The sequence below is a fragment of the Homarus americanus genome, unplaced genomic scaffold (genome assembly GCF_018991925.1).
Source record: "Homarus americanus isolate GMGI-L3 unplaced genomic scaffold, GMGI_Hamer_2.0 scaffold7412, whole genome shotgun sequence".
Classification (NCBI taxonomy): domain Eukaryota; kingdom Metazoa; phylum Arthropoda; class Malacostraca; order Decapoda; family Nephropidae; genus Homarus; species Homarus americanus.
In genome coordinates this window covers 102,756-123,993 of record NW_024741140.1, presented here as the reverse complement: position 1 = coordinate 123,993, position 21,238 = coordinate 102,756, and the positions used below count along the sequence as shown (strand labels likewise).

Here is a 21,238-nt window from a genome sequence, read left to right as displayed (position 1 = left end):
TTTAAGTGGGTGAAATGAATCAATAAAGGATATAGATAAAGTTCTATAATATCCGAGCAGGATGGAGAGCTCGGATTGCAACGTAAGCAGTTTAGGAGGGGAGGAAGGAACTGTTTCACAAATAGGGTGGTGGACGAGTGGAACAAGCTTAGCAACTTTGTAGTAAGTGCGGAACCTTGGAAAGTTTCAAAGAGGCTCGATAGATTCATGGATGATAGAGAGTGGTAGTAACTCTCGACAGGATGCCATGCACAGGCCAACCGGCCTATTGCAGACTTTATGTTCTAATAGACAGGAGGTTGTTCTCAATTTGCATTAATATTAATATTAGAATAAGTCATTGTTTAATGTAATTTTTCTAATAATGACAAAGACTAAAGTACCTGATTTTTTTAATATGTACTTTATGTGCTGGCCGAAATATTGGTAATACCTGGTACAGTATTGTTTACTTCTCAACAACAGTACAATGACCTTCGACTTTCTGGTGTGGTCTTAATACATTATTGCTTCTATGAAATGAAAATTTAACATCAACAATGCATATTAATAAAACTGAAAACACTACCCATCAAAATCAGTGTACTTTTTACTATAAACAATCTTTTCAATTAAATTTACTTTCCTATCTGTTAAACCAGCTTTAACAGTTCTACACACTGCCACTATAATGAACTCATTATCTTCATTGGTTCAAAAGTGGCGTAATTTTGAATTTGTCCAAACTTTAAGAGGGTTGTTTACCATTGTGATTTTTGGCGCTTGGCCCCTTGTCGCCTCGTTCACTATCTCCTCACTTGTGTGCCTTACCGAAGCCACACAAACAATATGCTTTATATTAAAATTAATATTTCATGCATTATTACAGCATTGTAGTTGTTGGTGACCACTAACCTAAACATTGTCTGCCTCGTACTTACAGTGAGCTGGGCACCATGCTACCTGCTGCAGGAGGAGAGTACTCCTACATCCTCAACGCGTTCGGTGGCCTGCCCGCCTTCCTCACGCTCTGGGTCAACGTGGTGGTGATCCGGCCGGCGGCTCAGGCGGTGGTGCCCACCTTCGCTGAGTACACCTTGGCTCTGTCCTTCCGACCTGGTGACTCACCAAGGATAGTTCTCACTGCATGGCTGCGCCCTGTGAGTACTTGTACTGTATGTTGTCTTGTGACACACACACACACACACATTATTTTATTGTTATTTTCACACTTGTGTGCAGCTACAATTACCTGAGCTCTCCTGCTGCATGGTCTCTTGTATTTCGTCAGGTTCTTATACCCTTAGGGTCATGTCCTCTTATTGCTAGCTCCTGACCTACCCCTGCTTCTCCCTCCATCTTGACCTACCCCTTGCTTCTCCACATTCTTGACCTACCCTTGCCTCCTCCCTCCACATTCTTGACCCCACCCCTGGCCTCCTCCCTCCACATTTGACTCACCCCTAGCTCTCCTCCCTTCACATTCTTGACTCACCTGCCTCCTCCATCCTTGATCTACCCCGGCCTCCTCCTCCATTCTTGATCTCCCTGGCTCCCTCCTCCACATTCTTGACTCTACCCTGCCTCTCCCTCCACATTCTTGACCTACCCCTAGCTCTCCTCCTCCACATTCTGGACCACTGCTCTCCTCCCTTCTATCTCCCCTGGCTCTCCTCCTCCACATTCTTGACCTCCACCCTGGCTCTCCTCCCTCCCATTCTTGATCTACCCCTGGCTCTCCTCCCTCCACATTCTTGATTCACCTGGCCTCCTCCCTCCACATTCTTGACTCACCCTGGCTCTCCTCCTCCACATTCTTGATCTACCCTGGCTCTCTCCCCCTCCACATTCTTGACCACCCCTGGCCCTCCCCTCCACATTTGACCCACCCCTTGCTCTCCTCCTCCACATTCTTGACCACCTAGCCTCCTCCCTCCACATTCTTGACCTACCTCTGGCCTCTCTCCTCCACATTCTTGACCTACCCCTGGCTCTCCTCCCTCCACATTCTTGAACTCACCCCTGGCTCTCTCCTCCTCTCCACATTCTTGACCTCCCCTGCCTCTCCCTCCCATTCTTGACCTACCCTAGCTCTCCTCCCCATCTGACCTGTCTCCTCCACATTCTTCACCTACCCTTGCCTCCTCCTCCCACATTCTTGACCACCCCAGCTCTCCCCTCCACATTCTTGACCACCCCTGCCTCCTCCCTCCATCTTGACCCACCCTAGCTTCCTCCCCTCCACATTCTTGACCTACTCTCGCCTCCTCCACATTCTTGACCTACCCCTTGCTCTCCTCCCTCCATTCTTGACCACCTGCCTTCCTCCATTCTGACCTACCCTTGCTCCTCCCTCCACTTCCTACCCTTGCTCTCCTCCCCTCCACATTCTTGACCCCACCCTGCCTCTCCTCCCTCCACATTCTTGACCCCACTCCCCCTCCCCTCCAATTCTTCCCCTGCTCTCCTCCCTCCCCCTGCCTCCCTCCACATTCTGACCTACCCCTTGCTCTCCTCCTCCACATTCTTGACCCACCCCTGCTCTCCTCCCTCCACATTCTTGACCTACCCCTTGCCTCTCCCTCCACATTCTTGACCCACCCCCTGCCTCCCTCCCCTCCATTCTTGACCTACCCGGCCTCCTCCCCTCCACATTCTGACCTACCCCTTGCTCTCCTCCCCCACATTCTTGACCCACCCCTTGCTCTCTCCCTCCACATTCTTGACCCCACTCCCCTGCCTCCCTCCACATTCTTGACCTACCCCTTGCTCTCCTCCCTCCCACATTCTTGACTCCACCTTGCTCTCCTCCTCCACATTCTTGACCCACCCCTGCCTTCCTCCCTCCTCCGCCTCCTCTCCCATCTGACCCCCCTGGCTCTCCTCCTCCATTCTGACCACCCTTGCTCCTCCTCCATTTTGACCTACCCCTTGCTCCCTCCCTCCTCCACATTCTGACCTACCCCTTGCTTCCTCCTCCATTCTTGACCCACCCCTTGCCTCCCCTCCACATTCTTGACCTACCCCTTGCTCTCCTCCCTCCATTCTTGACCTACCCCTGGCTCTCCTCCCTCTCCCACATTCTTGACCCACCCCTGGCTCTCTCTCCACATTCTTGACCTACCTTGCTCTCTCTCCCTCCACATTCTTGACTCCACCCCTTGCTCCCTCCCTCCACATTCTTGACCCTGCTCTCCTCCACTTCTGACCCTGCTCTCTCCCCTCCACATTCTGACCTACCCCTTGCTCTCCTCCCTCCACATTCTTGGACCCTGGCTCTCCTCCTCCACATTTTGACCCCCCTTGCTCTCCCCCTCCACATTCTGACCTACCCTGCCTCTCCTCCCTCCACATTCTTGACTCACCCCTTGCCTCTCTCCTCCACATTCTTCACCTACCCCCTCTCCTCCACATCTTGACCCACTTTCCTCCTCCACATTTTGACCCACCTTTGCCTCTCCTCCCTCCACATTCTTGACCTACCCTTGCTCTCCTCCTCCCACATTCTTGACCTACCCCTGCTCTCCTCCACATTCTGACCCCCCTGCTCTCCTCCCTCCACATTCTTGCACTCCTTGCTCTCTCCTCCTCCACATTTCTCTACCCACCCCCTGCTCCTCCACATTCTTGACCTACCCCTTGCTCTCCTCCCTCCACATTCTTACTACCCTTGTCTCCTCCAATTCTTCCACCGCTCTCCCTCCTCCACATTTTGACCCACCCCTTCTCTCCTCCTCCTCCACATTCTTGACCTACCCTGCTCTCCTCCTCCACATTCTTGACCTCCCTTGCTCTCCTCCATTTGACCTACCCTTGCTCTCTCCTCCACATTGACACCCCTAGCCTCTCCCCTCCACATTCTTGACCCACTCTTCCCTCCCCCTCTTTCCCACCCCTCCTCATTTTGACTCCACCCCTGGCTCTCCTCCCCCCACTTTCCCCTCCCTCTCTTGACCCCTGCTCCTCCCCTCCCCTCCACATTCTTGCCACCCTCCACTTTTCTCTGTCTCTCTCCTCCACATTCTGACCTACCTTGCCCCCCTCCCATTCTGATCCCAGCTCCCCATTCCTTTCTCCTCCCTCCACATTCTTGACCTACCCCTTGCTCTCTCCTCCCACACATTCTTGACCTACCCCTGGCTCTCCTCCTCTCCAATTCTTGGACTTCCCCTGGCTCTCCTCCCTCCACATTTAGGTTCCAGCATCTTTTGACTTAAATGATGTCACCATCACATCCACCACCTCTCAACTGCCTCTGTAGAATTCCCAGTACTCTCACCTCCACTGCCTCTTAGCTGTCAACAGAGCCTCCTGTCTTTCAGTGTCACATTACACATCCACCTCACCATTCTCATTTAGCTGCTCAAGACTATTTATCTAATATACTATAGTAGTCGTGTGTGTGTGTGTGTGTGTGTGTGTGTGTGTGTGTTGGGCAGCAAACAGCACAATCGTTTTTCAATGGTGGAATCAAAAATTTTAGAGATAACAACCTGGTTCCATGTCGATGGTTTTTAGGCCATTACATAAACATTTTATTTACGCGAAAACGATGCAAGTCTACGGACTTGCGCACCTCATTCGCGTGTACGCTGTCAGCCCACGATTGCAGTTATGTCGGCTCCTCCCCACTTTTCTTAGCCTACTTTTTTTTAATGTTGTTTGGATTAGTAAAGGAAGGAAGATGAGTAAATAAACAATAAGGGAAACAGTAGTTGGAGATAACAGGTGGGGAGCTGACTTCATCTGCGTCCTTGGATGCCAGTAACGGACGACCACAGCCAATAGTTAAGGCTGTCTCAAGAAAAGGAGAAGAGATAAAAAGATAATAACAGGAATGCATGGAATGTAGACACAGGAATATAGACAGTAAGAGGGAGGTTGACAAAAATAGACGATTCATACCTGCACAAATAGACAATATGGCAACTATAGCTGACTGACTGGTTCACATTATACAGGCTTACATTCAAACACCAAGCAGACGAACAGACAGTTGATGGCAATAGACAGGATAGACTTAGATGAAGCATTTATAAACAAGATTAACACCAAATTGACCATAGCTGCGTCAGGAGGGTAGGAGGTATCCACCCGTAAATAATAAGACGCATTGAAAACTAACACTCGTGCGGGAAAGAACATCGATGGTCGGTCAGCTGTGAGATGGCCTAAAACTGACTAACGTAGATGTGACTATGATGACTTAACACAGGTGATGATTAAGCAGATGGACTAATATAACCAGAATCAGTCACTTTCTTCATAATATAATTTATCTCGGAATGATCATCGGTGATTCATAATAATTTTTATGATTTTAACTCTCCTTATGGCGAAATTTCTTTAACTAATTCTTCTAACCTTTATTCTATTCCTTCTTATAGTATATTAGATACTAAGTTCACGACCGATGATTATAACCACGACCATGATAATAACAACCAGGACTGATTATAACAACCACAACCATGATTATAACAACCCATACCATGATTACAACCATGACCATGATTATAACAACCGCGACCATGATTATAACAACCGCGACCATGATTATTACTGGAGATGTTCGGGGTACTGTCTAACTACAGGAGCGAACATAAACACCTGTAGACTGTAGGTTCTATTCAACGATATACATGCGCTTGCAAGCACAGGAGTCCTTACACTTATAGGGTCAATCAACCCTCTCTGACCTCTCCGGCGACATGTGGTAAGTGGTACATTAGCAGCTTCCAGATGTCGCAGGCCATTTATCTAAGGTGTGGTGACATGAAACAGGGCATTGCCACGCTACTGACTAGAGAAGTAATGTAATTAGAGGTACATAGATACATACAGCATACATATAACACTTCCCCATACGCTCATAGCAAAGTCTTGAGCGACCTTTTCCTGTGGATCTTTCTGAGCGTCGAGGGCTTAATCACTGGGGAGGGGAGGGATGTGGGACTCAACACTGGTGATGTGGTCAGGGAAGGTGTTAGGGGGAGAAAACGGCGGTTCCTCCACCACACACCTGACCGAACTGCAGTTCCAGACCAGATCCAAGGACTACGCCCACTTTGTCCTAACGTAGAGGTCGGGTCCTGAACACGACTTGGGTGCCGACACTCAACCTGGGGAGACGGGTGGTCGTTAGTGGCGGACGTCTTGAACACGTTCGGCGGCTCGGCGATCACACTCTCTGTCTTGGGCTGCCACCCTTGAGAAGGACTGAGGTGAGCAGGGACACAAGAACGAAGGGGCGTCCATACAAGACCTGGGCAGGGAGGCGTCCGGTGTAATTGGTGTGTTGCAGACTCAAGGAGACCGGTCGAAGGCCTCACAGTCAATATTCCCAGAGGCCACTTTGAGGATGAGGTGCTTCACGGATTGACAGCAGCCTCAGCGTGGGTTGGACTGCGGGTAATGGGTCGGTGACAACACATGCCGGACTCCCTATCGGTCGAGAATGCAGCAAAGTCCCGGCTTGAACTGGGGCCTCGTCGGTTTGCAGGCGCACAGGAACGCCCGTAACGAGTAGTGGCGAAACTTGCTGATGGTGGCGGCAGTTGTCGTATCATTACCGCACTTGATGACAACCGGCCAACCAGAGAGACGGTCGACGATAACCAGGAAGGACTCTCCTGACACAGAAAAAGTCAGCCGACACAGACTCAAAGGCGGGTGGGGTTGTCGTCACTCATGAAGGGTTCCTACTGCTGGCTGGGTTGTAGTAGCAGCAGGGCTCCACACATGGACAGCATTGGGTGTCGGAGTCGATGCCAGGCGAACACAGTCTGTCTTGCACGCCGTTTGGTGGCCTCGGCTCCATGATGACTGTCGTGGGCGAGCCAAGTGTGAGGACGTGAAGCAGCAGGAACCCTTCGAGGTGACGAAAACCCCACCGCCCTTTGAGTCTGTGTCGGCCGACTTTTTCTGTGTGTCACGAGAGTCCTTCTTGTCTTTCTTGTATTGGGACATAGCCCGTACAGCTATAGGGGGAGCTCGGATGGCAGAGGTGGCACACCTGGCAGCCTCATAGGAGCGACATACTGTCACTACATCCTTAAGAGAGGAGGAAGAGCCAGGCTCCCCTCCACATGTCACACGGCCTCAACAAATATGTAAACCACGATCAGAAGGAGCCACCTGCCGGTCCTCCCCCAATTTACACAAGAACCTAGTACATCAGAAAGGCCAGACCTAACCTCACATTAGCCAGGTCAAATGTAACCCTGCTTGGCCAAGTCAAGGGGCCACAAATCAACCAGAGCCTCTCATGTCACACGGCCCCCAACGATGTTAACAGCAAGCATTCATCAGAAAGATTCCTCCAATATATACAACAACTTTAGTCTCAGAAAAGTCAGACCTGACCCTACATTAGCGAGGTCAAATGTGCGGGACCCTTCGCCGCCCTCCCTCCCCGATCAGCTTAACCTGACGTCTCCCAATATATAGGACGTCGTAACCCTCCCTCACGAGAGAGTCTTGTAACAGAAGGGCCAGCACTCGTCCCCAGTCCCTTCGTAGCCCTCCTCAGAGAACGAGAGGGAGTCAGAACAGAGTCGGGGAGAGAGACACAGGGGATCGGAGGAGAGGTCCACCACAGCAGTCCGCTCACGGGAGGAGAGTCACCAGACTTCCCTCGGTGCCCAGCTAAACAGTCTCCCATAGAGACAACCCAGGACCACCTGTAGGCCTCCCCAGGTTACGTGAGTTTTTGTCAGAGCTTTCCATGGGATGAGTTACTTACAGTGGGAAGTGTATTCATTTCATGTTCGTGTCCGAATCAGTGTCTAGTAACGTAATATGATGTCTAGTAACGTAAATATAATGTCCTAGTAACTTCAATAGAAGGTGTTATTAATGTGTCCATGTCATGTTCGTAATTAATAAAAGTTGTAACAAGCGGTGTTTGAGAAGTCGTCATAAGAACGTAATAGATGTATTGACGTATAAGATACGATAAGTGTAAGTCCAGTTCAAATAACTAACACGCCACGCTACCAAAAATCTTCCTCTCTTTACGCTCTTACTAAATATTCTACCTATGTATATATATATATATATATATATATATATATATGATTATAATTACCCTGACCATGATTATAACAACCACGACCATGATTATAAAAACCACAACCATGATTATAACAACCACGACCACGATTACAACAACCACGACCATGATTATACCAACCACGACAATGAGTATAAGAACAAGGACCATGATTACAATAACCACGACCATTATTATACCAACCACGACAATGAATATAACAAGGACCATGATTTTAACAACCACGACCATGATTATAACTTGCACGACCATGATTATAACAACCACGACCATGATTATAGCAACCACGACTATGATTATAACAACCACGACCATGATTATAACAACGATGACCAAGATTATAAAAACCACGACCATGATTATAACAATTGCGACCATGATTATAAGAACCACGACCATGATTATAACAACCACGACCGTGATTATAACAATCACGACCATGATTATAACAACCACGACCATGATTATATCAACCACGACTAAGATTATACCAACCACGACCATGAATATAACAACCAGGACCATGATTATAATAACCAGGACCATGATTAAAACAACCACGACGATGATTATAACAACCATGACCATCATTATAACAACCACGACCATGATTATAACAACCACGACCATGATTATAACAACCACGACCATGATTATAACAACCACGACCATGAATATAACAACCACGACAATGATTATAACAACAAAGGACCATGATTATAACAACCCACGACAATGATTATAATAACCACGACCATGATTATAATTAAGCACGACCGCCGATTATAACAACCGACCATGATTATAACAACCACGACCATGATTATAACAACCACGACCCGCCTGATTACAACAACCACGCCCATGATTATAACAACCACGACAATGATTATAACAACAAGGACCATAATTATAGAAACCACGACCATTATTATAACTAGCACGACCATGATTATAACAACCACGACCATGATTATAACAACCACTACTATGATTATAACTTGCACGACCATGATTACAACAACCACGACCATGATTATATCAACCACGACCATGATTATCTCATATACTATAGGAATAGCCGTGCATCTGTTATGGGCAGCCGAAATGGCAAATCGTTTTCATCAAACGGTGGAAAACTGTAAATCGTGAAGTGGAACAAACCTAGTCCCATGTTGATTGTTTCTTTTAGAAGGCATTAGTTAACAATTTTATTTACGATGGAAAACGATGCAAGTCTAAGGACTTGGCGCACCCTAATTAACCATGCAAGTCTACGGACTTGTCACACCCTCATTCGTTGTACGCTGTCACGAGCGTTCAAACTCTCACAAGGGCACGAACGTGCCCGTGATCACTTGTATAATCTCTAACTGCCTCTGTTTCACTGCCATAAAACATCACACTTCTCACATACATTCTTCCTCTCACTTGGAGGGAAGGTCCTCTTACCATCAATAAAGGCAACAGCTCCCTAAACTTCCTGCAGCCACTTTTGACTCTTGCAACGGAGCTTCAGCACCCCTACCAGCACTGATCATGTAACACAAGTCATCAACACAGATATGATGTATCTCTTAATGTAGAGCATAATTAAAGTCAGCAGCATCTTGCAGTCTGCCAGCTACTCCACTGTGTACCCACCTTCCTCACTGTACATTATTGACTTGCTGCCAACACCCCTCTTACAGACGGCCACCTTCCACCACAGGTCCCTCACCCACACCACTCATCAATACTTAACTTTTCACCATATTCACTCACAGCTCTCGCCTCTTACACGTCTTGCACGTCATGCACATTTCATCCCAAATAAATTGCTCATCAACCCTATCGACATAAGGGGGTCTGCAGTATATATTACACCTATGATTCATTTTTCCCTACCATCGGTTAATTCTATCCAAATTATTTCTATATTCAGTCCAGTTTTTATTTCCTTATTTATTTCACATTTCAGAATATCCCTAACATAGATTGCTACCCTAACTCCTTTCTTAATCTGCCTATCGGTATGAAATAATTTGAAACCTTTAATTTGGTATTCGACAGGTAACTCACGTGAGTAAGTTTATCCATGTTTCGGTGAATGCTATTATATCGATTTAGGTTTTAACTCCCTGCCTAATTTAGCTTTGTCATCATTCCTAACACTATTTCTTTGTAATCGTTTGCTTTGTTTACCCGCGCCCACTGCAGCCTCCTCCACCCCCGTACTCATATGTTCCCCCAGCAGTTTATAGACTTCGACATCTTTTGAACTGCCCTCTCGAGAGATCCAGCCAGGGTTGCCCCCAGCCCTAGACAAATGTACACTCACGCTACTCCTGGCTAGAGGGAAGTCGTAGTCAAGGCTGTAAACCGAACGGTCCCTCTTGTATAGTGATGTTAAGTACTGTATAGTGATGGTAAATAAAGTGTTGTGAAGTCACTAAAAAACCTGTATCGTGCATATATTCTCTCAAATATTACATCATGAACTGCTATTCATACAACCAGAGGCTTCGAGTTCATTTCCCACTGAACGATGGGTGGGGGGGGTTGGGTTGAAGCCAAGGCTACAAATTCCATCGAGTCCGGGTTAGAAGGTGCATCGAAACTATGGTGCGTGAGTGTACCTCATCCCTAGCATAAAGGTTTCTTCTGCCGGGGGCTAATCTTCATGTGATCACACACACACACACGGCTTACATGCTTATGGTAGTCCACCGTGTCCGATGATGACTTCCTATGTTTTTGATGATGAGCGATCAACAGGAAGGTTTTCCAAGTTAGATGGATTCAAGTTGCATTTCTTCATGGCTTTCTTCACCTGATCCTGGTAGCGTTTCTTTGGCCCACCAGCAATACGTCGTCCCTCATGCAGTTGGCTGTAGAGGATCTTAGGTGGCAAGTCTTTGACGTGTTCGAGCCAGCGAAGTTGGTGTTGGATAACAGTTGCTTCTATGCTTCCTGTTCTCTTATGTTTCTCTGTGTGGCCAATCACTCCAGGTGACCCCAAGAATGTGTTACGAATTTAATGTGGAATACTTCCAGTAATTTTATGTGATGGCTATACGTCGTCCATACACAAGTGGTAATATACAGACTGCCTGGGACACAGTAATTAAGGTAACGTTCTGGAAGACTCGTTTTCTCATTCCACCAAAGGTGAGTTATAGAAAACCCAAATATTTAGTCGGCACGATGACAGTCATTCTCACCAAGATAAAACTGGTGACTTAGGTGGAGCACCAGCATCCCATTGACACATAATTTGAGTCTTTAATATTGACAACAGTCCCATTCTTCTGTAGGCATTACAACTACAGAGAGGGGGTTATGTGAAGCCTCTGTAACTAACTGTTTTACGGTAAAAAATCTGTGTTATCTCCCACCATCTATAACTGAGGCTCTGGGATGTAACACACACGAGACAGGTGAGGTAGACGGGGCAGGTAACCTGGGGCCAGCCACCTGAGAGTTTGAGTGTCATGGTAGTGACCTTTCTCCTCCACCTCCCCCCTTCCTCGTCCTGCCTCCCTTCCTCCCCTCCTCCTCCTTTCCCTCCTCCCTCCCTTCCCTCCCTCCTCCTTCCCTTCCTCCACCTCCCCTCCTCCCTTCCTCCCACCTCCCTCCTCCCTTCCCTTCCCTCCACCTCCCTCCCTCCTTCTTCCTCCCCCTCCCTCCTCTTCCTTCCCTCCCACCCTCTCTCCTCTCCTTCCCTCCCACCTCCCTCCTCCCTCCCTTCCTCCCTCTCTCCCTCCCCTCCCTTCCCTCCACCTCTCTCCTCCCTCCTTCCTCCCTCCCCTCCTCCCTCCTCCCCACCTCCCTCCCTCCTTCCCTTCCTCACTCCCTTCCTTCCCTCCCCTCCCTCACTCCCTTCCTTCCTCCCTCCCTCACTCCCTTTCCTTCCCTCCCACCTCCCTCACTCCCTCCCTCCTCCACCTCCCTCCTCCCTCCCTTCCTCCCCTCCTCTCCTCCTCCCTTCCTCCCTCCCTCCTCCTTCTCCTCCACCTCCCTCACTCCTTCCTCCCTCCCCTCCTCCCCTTCCTCCACCTCCCTCCTCCCTCCTTCCTCCACCTCCCCTCCTTCCTCCACCCTCCTCCTCCCTCCCTCCTCCCCTCCCTTCCTCCCTCTCCTCCTCCTTCCCTCCCTCCTCCCCTCCTTCCTCCCACCTCTCTCCCTCCCTCCTTCCCACCTCCCCTCCTCCCTCCTCCTCCCTCCCTCCTCCCTCCTTTCCCCTCCCTCCCTCCCTCCTTCCCTCCCACCTCCCCTCCTCCTTCCTCCACCTCCCTCCCTCCCTTCCCTCCACCTCCCTCCTCCCTCCCTTCCCTCCTCCTCCTCCTTATCTCCTCCTTCTCCTCCATCATCCTCCTCTCTCCTTCCCTCCACCTCCCTCACTCCCTTCCTTCCTCCACCTCCCTCACTCCCTCCTTCCTCCCTCCCTCCTCCTCCCTTCCTCCCTCCCCTCACTCCTTCCTTCCTCCTCCTCCTCCCCCTCCCTCCTCCTCCTCCTCCTTCCCCTCCCTCCTCCTTCCCTTCCTCCACCTCCTCCCTCCTCCTTCCTCCACCTCCCTCCTCCCTCCTTCCTCCACCTCCCTCCTCCCTCCCTTCCTCCACCTCCCTCCTCCTTCTTCCTCCCTCCTCCCTCCTTATCCCCCCTCCCCTCCCTCCCTTCCTTCCTCCCTCCCTCCTCCCTCCTTCCCTCCCCACCTCCCCTCTCTCCTCCTTCCTCCTCCTTCCTCCTTCCTCCACCTCCTCCTCCTTCCTTCCTCCTCCTCCTTCCTCCTCCTCCCTCCTCCTCCTTCCTCCCACCTCCCTCCTCCCCTCCTTATCCTCCTCCTCCTTCCTCCTTCCTCCACCTCCTCCCTCCTTCCCTCCCTCCACCTCCCCTCCTCCTCCTTTCCCTCCTCCTCCTTCTTCTCCCACCTCCTCACTCCTTCTTCCTCCCCTCCCCTCCTCCCTCCCTTCCTCCCTCCCCTCCTCCTCCCTTCCTCCACCTCCCTCCTCCTTCCTTCTCACCTCCCTCCTCCTTCCTTCCTCCACCTCCCCTCCCTCCTCCCTTCCTCCCCTCCCTCCTCCCTTCCTTCCTCCCCTCCCCTCCTCCTTCCCTCCCACCTCCCTCCTCCCCTTCCCCTCCTCCTCTCTCCTTCTTCCTCCTCCTTCCCTCCCTCCTCTTCCTCCCTCACTCCCTTCCTCCACCTCCCCTCCTCCCTCCCCCTCCCTCCCTCCCTCCCTCCCCTTCCTCCCTCCCTCCCTCCTTCCCTTCCTCCTCCCTCCTCCCTCCTTCCCTCCCCTCCCCTCCTCCCTCCCCTTCTCCACCTCCCTCCTCCTCCCTTCCCTCCACCTCCTCCTCCCTCCCTTCCCTCCTCCCTCCTCCTTCCTTCTCCACCTCCTCCCTCCCTTCCTTCTCCACCTCCCTCCTCCTTCCTCCCACCTCCTCCTCCTTCTTCCTCCACCTCCCTCCTCCTTCCTCCCCTCCTCACCTCCTTCTCCACCTCCCTCCCTCCTTCCTTCCTCCTCCTCTCCTTCTCCTCCTCCTTCCTCCTCCCTCCCTTCCTCCACCTCCCTCCTCCTCCTTCCTCCTCCTCTTCCTCCTTCCTCCACCTCCCTCCCTCCCTCCCCTTTCCCTCCCCTCCTCCCTCCCTTCTCCACCTCCCTCCTCCCCTCCCTTCCCTCCACCTCCCCTCCCTCCCTTCCTTCCCTCCCTCCCCTCCTCCCTCCCTTCCCTCCACCTCCCTCTCCCTCCCCTTCCTCCCACCTCCCTCCTCCCTCCTTCCCTCCCCTCCCCTCCTCCCCTCCCATCTCCCTCTCTCCTTCCTCCCTCTCTCCTCCTCCTTCCTCTCCTCCCTCCCTTCCTCCTCCTCCACTCCCTCCTTCCTCCTCCTCCCTCCCCTTCCCTCCCCTCCCCTCCCCTCCCCTCCCTTCCCTCCCCCTCCCTCCTCCCTTCCTTCCTCCACCTCCTCCTCCCTTCCTTCCTCCCCCCTCCCCTCCCTCCTTCCTCCTCCCTCCCTCCTCCCTTCCTTCTCCCACCTCCTCCTCCCTCCCCTTCCCCTCCCTCCCTCACTCCCTCCCTTCCTCCACCTCCCTCCTCCCTCCCTTCCTCCACCTCCTCTCCTCCTTCCTCCTCCTCCTCCTCCTCCCTCCTCCCTCCCCTTCTCCACCTCCTCCTCCTTCCCTCCTCCCTCTCTCCCTTCCTTTCCCTCCCTTCCTCCCTCACTCCTTCCTTTCCACCTCCTCTCCTCCTTCCTCCACCTCCCTCCTCCTCCTTCCCTCCACCTCCCCTCACTCCCTCTCTCCTCCCTCCTCCTCCACCTCCCTCCTCCCTCCCCTTCCTCCACCTCCCTCCCTCCCTCCTTCCTCCCTCCCTCCTCCTCCTTCTCCACCTCCCTCCTCCCTTCCTTCCTCCCTCCTCCTCCTCCTTCCTCCCCTCCTCCTTCCTCCTCCTTCCTCCACCTCCTTCCCTCCCTTCCTCCCACCTCCCTCCTCCCTCCCTTCACACCCTCCTCCCCCCTTCCCCTCCCTCCTCCCTTCCTCCACCTCCCTCTCCTCCTTCCCTCCCTCCTCTCCTCCACCTCCCTCCTCCCTCCTTCCTCCACCTCCCTCCTCCCCTCCCCTTTCACCTCCTCCTCCTCCTTCACCTCCCTCCACTCCCTCCCCCCCTCCACCTCCCTCCTCCTCCCATCCCCTCCTCTCCTCCACCTCCCTCCCTCCCTCCCTTCCTCCCACCTCCCTCCTCCCCTCCCTTCCTCCTCCTCCTCCCTCCCCTTCCTCCTCCCTCCTCCCTCCTTCCCCTCCCTCCTCCCTCTTCTCTTCCACCTCCCTCCTCCCTCCTTCCTCCCACCTCCCTCCCTCCCTTCCTCCTCCCTCCCTCCTCCCTCCCTTCCTCCCACCTCCCTCCCTCCCTCCCTTCCTCCACCTCCTCCTCCCTCCCTTCCTCCCTCCCCTCCTCCTCCTTCCTCCACCTCCCTCCTCCTCCTTCCTTCCACCTCCCTCCTTCTCCACCTCCTCACTCCTCCCTTCCTCCACCTCCCCTCCTCCCTCCCTTCCTCCACCTCCTCCTCCTCCTTCCTCCACCTCCCCTCCTCCTCCTTCCTCCTCTCCTCCCCTCCACCTCCTCCCATCCCTCCTTCCTCCTCCTCATCCCTCCTTCCCTCCCTCCTCCTTCCCTTCCCACCCTCATCATCCTTCCTCCTCCTCATCATCCTCCTCCTCCTTCCTCCACCTCCTCTCATCCACCCTTCTCCTCCTTTCACCTCCCTCCTCCTCCTTCCTCCACCTCCTCCTCCTCCCTCCACCTCCCTCCCTCCTCCCCTTCCTCCCCACCTCCTCCTTCCTCACCTCCCTCCTCCCTCCTTCCTCCACCTCCCCTCCTCCCTCCCTTCCTCCACCTCCCCTCCTCCCTCCTTCCTCCACCTCCTCCTCCTCCCTTCCTCCACCTCCCCTCCTCCTTCCTCCTCCTCCTCTCTGCCTGAGTGATGGTCGTCTGGTAGAAGTCATCTGGTTACCTGTGCATACTATCTACACCTTCTTCCCTCCTTCTGTCCCTCCTTCCCATCTTCCTTCTCTCCCTCTTCCTCTCCTTTTCTCCCTTCCTTCCGTCCGTCTGTCCTTTCCTCCCTCCCCCAACACCTTTGCACCTCCTTCCTCCCCCCTCCCTCTCCACAGGATATAAGGTAATGTAATTCATCCGGGGGAACGGCTTGATACCGCCCCCTCCCCATTTGTTCACTCCCAGTCAATCTTACCTTCTTACCTGTCACCATGTTGAAATGCCCCTGTAATGTAACCTTCCCCTGGTAGTTTATATCATATTTGTCTCACTTATATTACTTGTATATGTTAGTAAATCAAAGACCCATTCACCAATTATGTAACTGTATATTTTCAGTCTTGTGGTTGCTATGCTCTTTCAATAAACCATTGTTATTATTATTATTTATTATTTTTATTTTTATTTATATTGTATTTATTATTATTATTATTATTATTATTATTATTATTATTATTATTGTTGTGTACACACACACACACCTCCTGCCTCACCTCACCCTCCCCTCTCCCTTACACTCCCCTCTCCTTCCCACCTCCTAAAGCTGTAATACACATTATCCAATAAGACGACTCTCCCAGTGCTTCTCAGTCATTTTAATCCTTCAGTTCTATTTATGTCATCAGTGCCTGGTAGTTGAAACAGGTTGAAATTTTCTTGTTGTTTTGAAAAATGGTATAGTTCAGTGGTAGAAAGCAAGGGCGAGCTTAGCTTCACCCTTCATTATGTGTTGTGTTAGGGTGTGTCATGGGTGGTGTGTCTGTCAGTACAGGCACTAGACAACCTACCTGTCATATGTAGTGTTTAAGAACCTTATTCCATATTCGCAAACCATACAGGCAGATACTGGTAAGTTGTCTGGTACCTAACCGTATAAATAAAAGTAGTATCAAACAAGGCTTGGTTCTTTTCTTATATATTTATCTGTGTCTTCTTCTCTATGTCATTCTCTCTTTCTGTGTCTACTGGTTGTGTTTTATTCTCAAATCTCTATGTATCTCTTTGTGTTCTGGTAGTTATCTCTACCTGTGTGACAAATCTTGGCTACATTTTTGAGCCACCTGTAGTTTTAATATTTGGTGGTGCTCCTTAGTATGAAGTACTGCTGGGATGCAAGTGTGTCAGTAATAAGCCAATGTCACCAAGCAGAATTTTATTTTCTCAAGCACTTGTATACTTTTCCTTTCTCTTCTTGCCTTTTCCTTCCTGGTTAGCAGTAAAATAACCTGTGTGTGAAATATATACAAAAGCCACCTCTCCTTATATTCTATCTATGTGTGGTTACTAATGTGTTTCCTTCTGCAAATTATCACTGTATTTCGGAAGCTTGGTTTGAGATTTTCATTATTTTCATATTATTTACCTTTTCTATTCCTGCCTGGGTGTCGACTTGTAACGCTCTGATTTATCTTGATGTGTTGTTATTTGGTGGTGTCATGTGCATACATATATCTTCGTTACCTATTTGGTAGGCGTGTGTCCTTGTGTAAATATATAAGTGAGAACATTCTAGAAACTCACTCGTAGTGAGGTCTCTCTCTTGTGTTTGTCTACCTCAGTCCTTTTTCTGCCGTCCAATTATTTCTTTCAATGTTGTGTCCCTCGTGTCAGCTTTGTCAATCTGCTTCCTACATCATTAGGCCACATTGTCTACCACTCGCCGCTCTGGCTATGTTTTCACATGCCAGGCTCTATCACTATTGTGGTGGACTTCCTTTTCTGAGCAGGTATGCCAGTTGACTCTGTTTTTTATTTCAGGTGATTTCTCAGGCAGTTTGTTGATGATTTTTTTCTGAATTTTTTCCAGGTATTTGGAGAGATCGGTCTGTAGTTTGAGTGGAACGAGGGTTCTTTCCTTGTTTGGGTGTTAGATAATATGGCTTCTTTAGTTGGTGAAGTAACGAGTGAAAAATTAATGCTGGGGAATAACAGAGAGATGAAGATGGCTGAGAGCTAACTGTAGGTAATGACTCTTAACTTATCTGTCTCTCGGCAGAAAGTACACTGAAAACATCGTTTATAACACACACACAAATGAGTTAAGTGTCTTTCAGGCGTGAACTTACACACACAACACACACACACACACACACACACACACACACACACACACACACAGACACACAGGTTAGTTAACGGTTCTTCTCCCAGTCTCTGTATTAACACCAGCCATAAATTGTTCTACTTGGGACAGAAGTGTATGGGCGGGAGTGTCTGTGAAGCCCAAGAGGACGTATTGTACAGTGCAGGTGAAACATGGGCTCCATAGGTCTACCAACCACTACAAGACCCCTTTCCTGCTGTATGTTGTGTCCCCTCGTGTTGGTGGTGCGTGACATTTCGAAAAATTATCTGCGTTTCCGTCTTTCATCCCTTTTGAGATCTGCCTGTCGTCAAGCCAGTTGTTAATCCACGTCAAAATCTTGCCCGTGATGCCAAGGGAGGTACCTAGGAAGGTATTAGGCATAATGTGTTGTCTAATGGTAGATCCTGCTGCCATACAGTATGTGATCAAGTCCCAGGTTGATGATCTGACTTTTCTCATTTACACACAATTGCAGGGTCTCAATTGTTTCTCTTACTCTTGAGAACACAACATACATACTGTATATTCTTTCTCACTTTTGATATTTTATTCATTTTTGTATTTCTTTATTATTATTATTATTATTATTATTATTATTATTATTATTATTATTATTATTATTATTATTATTATTTGTATTTATTATTATTACCCCCAGGCCTGATGTGGGTAGTGACCTGTGCCCGTTAGAATATGTACATAAAAAAACTTTGTCAGACACCTTAGAATCCATGTAGTATAACACGTAGTGTGTTACTGTATCAAAAGTGATGTATTTGTCATTTTCTCACCATGATACCGTGTTGTGATGCGATGATGAGACTGTGTTTGGTCAAATGATGCCTCCCTCAGTTATCCATCGTCTGTTGATGAACATGTGTAATAGGCTGATGATCGGCCTGTAGCCTGCACTTTTCCCGCCCTTCTTGTGTACTGCGTTGGCTTCTATATCCAGTCTCGGTGCTTCTTGATCCAAAATTCGAACAAGAGCTTTAGTGAGATCAAATCTTATGTGTGCCGCCTCCTTTATCACCTTAGTCTGTGCTCCTCCTCCAGGACTTTGAATTCTTCTAGATACTCAGTTATCCATCGTCTTCTGAATGATTACTGATGTGTCATTTAGTGTGTCTGCTCTCTCTCTCACCCTCGTTTGTTTTCATTTTACTCCTGACATAAACATTAAAAGACTGGATCTTTCGTAACACATTGGGTTAGGTTGATCTCTTTAAGTGCCGTTTGGCTGATCTGATGTTCTGACTGGCACGTTTGGGGTTCTTTAGTATACTACATAATCTGCATGATGCCCGTGCTCTGGTATTTGGTATGTTCTCTTGCAGGCTTTCCTAGACCTGTGATTCATCCACCTGGTCTTATTCTTCCTTCTTCTTCTTGTTTCTGAGGTATACATTCCTTTACTGTTAACTCATCCACCTTCACTGTAATCACACCACCACTGTAATACACCACCACCACTGTACACCACCACCATCACTGTAACACCACCACCATCACTGTAACACCACCACCACTGTAACACCACCACCATCACTGTAACACCACCACCATCACTGTAATAACACCACCACCACCACTGTAACACCACCACCATCATAACACCACCACCATCCCCTTAACACCACCACCACTGTAACACCACACCCATCACTGTAACACCACCACCATAACACACCACCACCATCACTGTAATCACCACCACACCACCACTGTAACACACACCATCACTGTAACACCACCACCATCACTCGTAATAAACCACCACCACCACCAACACCACCACCATCACTGTAACACCACCACCATCACTGTAATAACACCACCACCACCACTGTAACACCACCACCATCACTGTAACACCACCACCTTCACTGTAATACCACCACCACCACCACTGTAACACCACCACCATCACTGTAACACCACCACCTTCACTGTAATACACCACCACCACCACTGTAACACCACCACCATCACTGTAACACCACCACCATCACTGTAATAACACCACCACCACCACTGTAACACCACCACCATCACTGTAACACCACCACCATCACTGTAATAACACCACCACCACCACTGTAACACCACCATCACTGCTACCACCACCATCACTGTACTCCACCACCACCACTGTAACACCACCACCATCACTGTAACACCACCACCATCACTGTGCTAACCCACCACTGTGACACCACCACCATCACTGTAACACCAACACCATCACTGTAATAACACCACCACCACCACTGTAACACCACCACCATCACTGTAACACCACCACCTTCACTGTAATACCACCACCACCACCACTGTAACACCACCACCATCACTGTAACACCACCACCTTCACTGTAATACCACCACCACCACCACTGTAACCCACCACCATCACTGTAACACCACCACCATCACTGTAACACCACCACCATCACTGTAACACCACCACCATCACTGCACCACCACCATCACTGCAACACCACCACCATCACTTAACACCACCACCATCACTGTAACTACTACCACCATCACTGTAACACCTCCGCCACCACTGTAACACCACCACCATCACTTAACACCACCACCACCACTGTAACACCACCACCACAACTGTAACACCACCACCACAACTGTAACACCACCACCATCACTTTCTACCATCACTGTAACACCACCACCACACCTGTAACACCACCACCATCACTAACACCACCACCACCATCAACACCACCACCATCACTGTAACACCACCACCATCACTGTAACACCACCACCATCACTGTCAACACTACCACCATCACTGTAACACCACCACCTCAACTGTAACACCACCACCACACTGTAACACCACCACCATCACTGTAACACTACCACCATCACTGTAACACCACCACCACACTGTAACACCACCATCACTAACACCACCACTGTAACACCACCACCATCACTGTAATAACACCACCACCATCACTGTAACACCACCACCATCACTGTAACACCACCACCATCACTGTAATACCACCCACCACCACTGTAACACCACCACCATCACTGTAACACCACCATCACTGTAATACACCACCACCACCACTGTAACATCACCACCATCACTGCAACACCACCACCATCACTGTATACACCACCACCACCCTGTAACACCACCACCATCACTGTAACACCACCACCATCACTGTAATAACACCACCACCACCACTGTAACACCACACCATCACTGTAACCACCATCACTGTAATACACCACCACCACCACTGTAACACCACCACCATCACTGTAACACCACCACCTTCACCGTAATACCACCACCACCACTGTAACACCACCACCATCACTGTAACACCACCACCTTCACTGTAATACCACCACCACCACCACTGTAACACCACCACCATCACTGTAACACCACCACCACCACTGTAACACCACCACCATCACTGTAACACCACCACCATCACTGTAACACCACCACCATCACTGTAACACCACCACCATCACTGTAACACCACCACCATCACTGTAACACTAC

The 21,238-nt window shown here is 49.9% G+C and overlaps 1 protein-coding gene across 1 annotated transcript in view; it reads left to right on the top strand.

The window, feature by feature from the left end:
• Nucleotides 1–905: 905 nt before the first annotated feature.
• LOC121875590 (large neutral amino acids transporter small subunit 1-like) overlaps nucleotides 906–21,238 on the top strand; it is a gene marked incomplete at its 5' end in the record, with an annotated part of 106,624 nt that continues 86,291 nt past the window's right edge. The window contains 2 exon segments of the mRNA XM_042380173.1: nucleotides 906–1,092; nucleotides 1,470–1,492. Coding sequence (XP_042236107.1) covers nucleotides 906–1,092; nucleotides 1,470–1,492 — 210 coding nt within the window.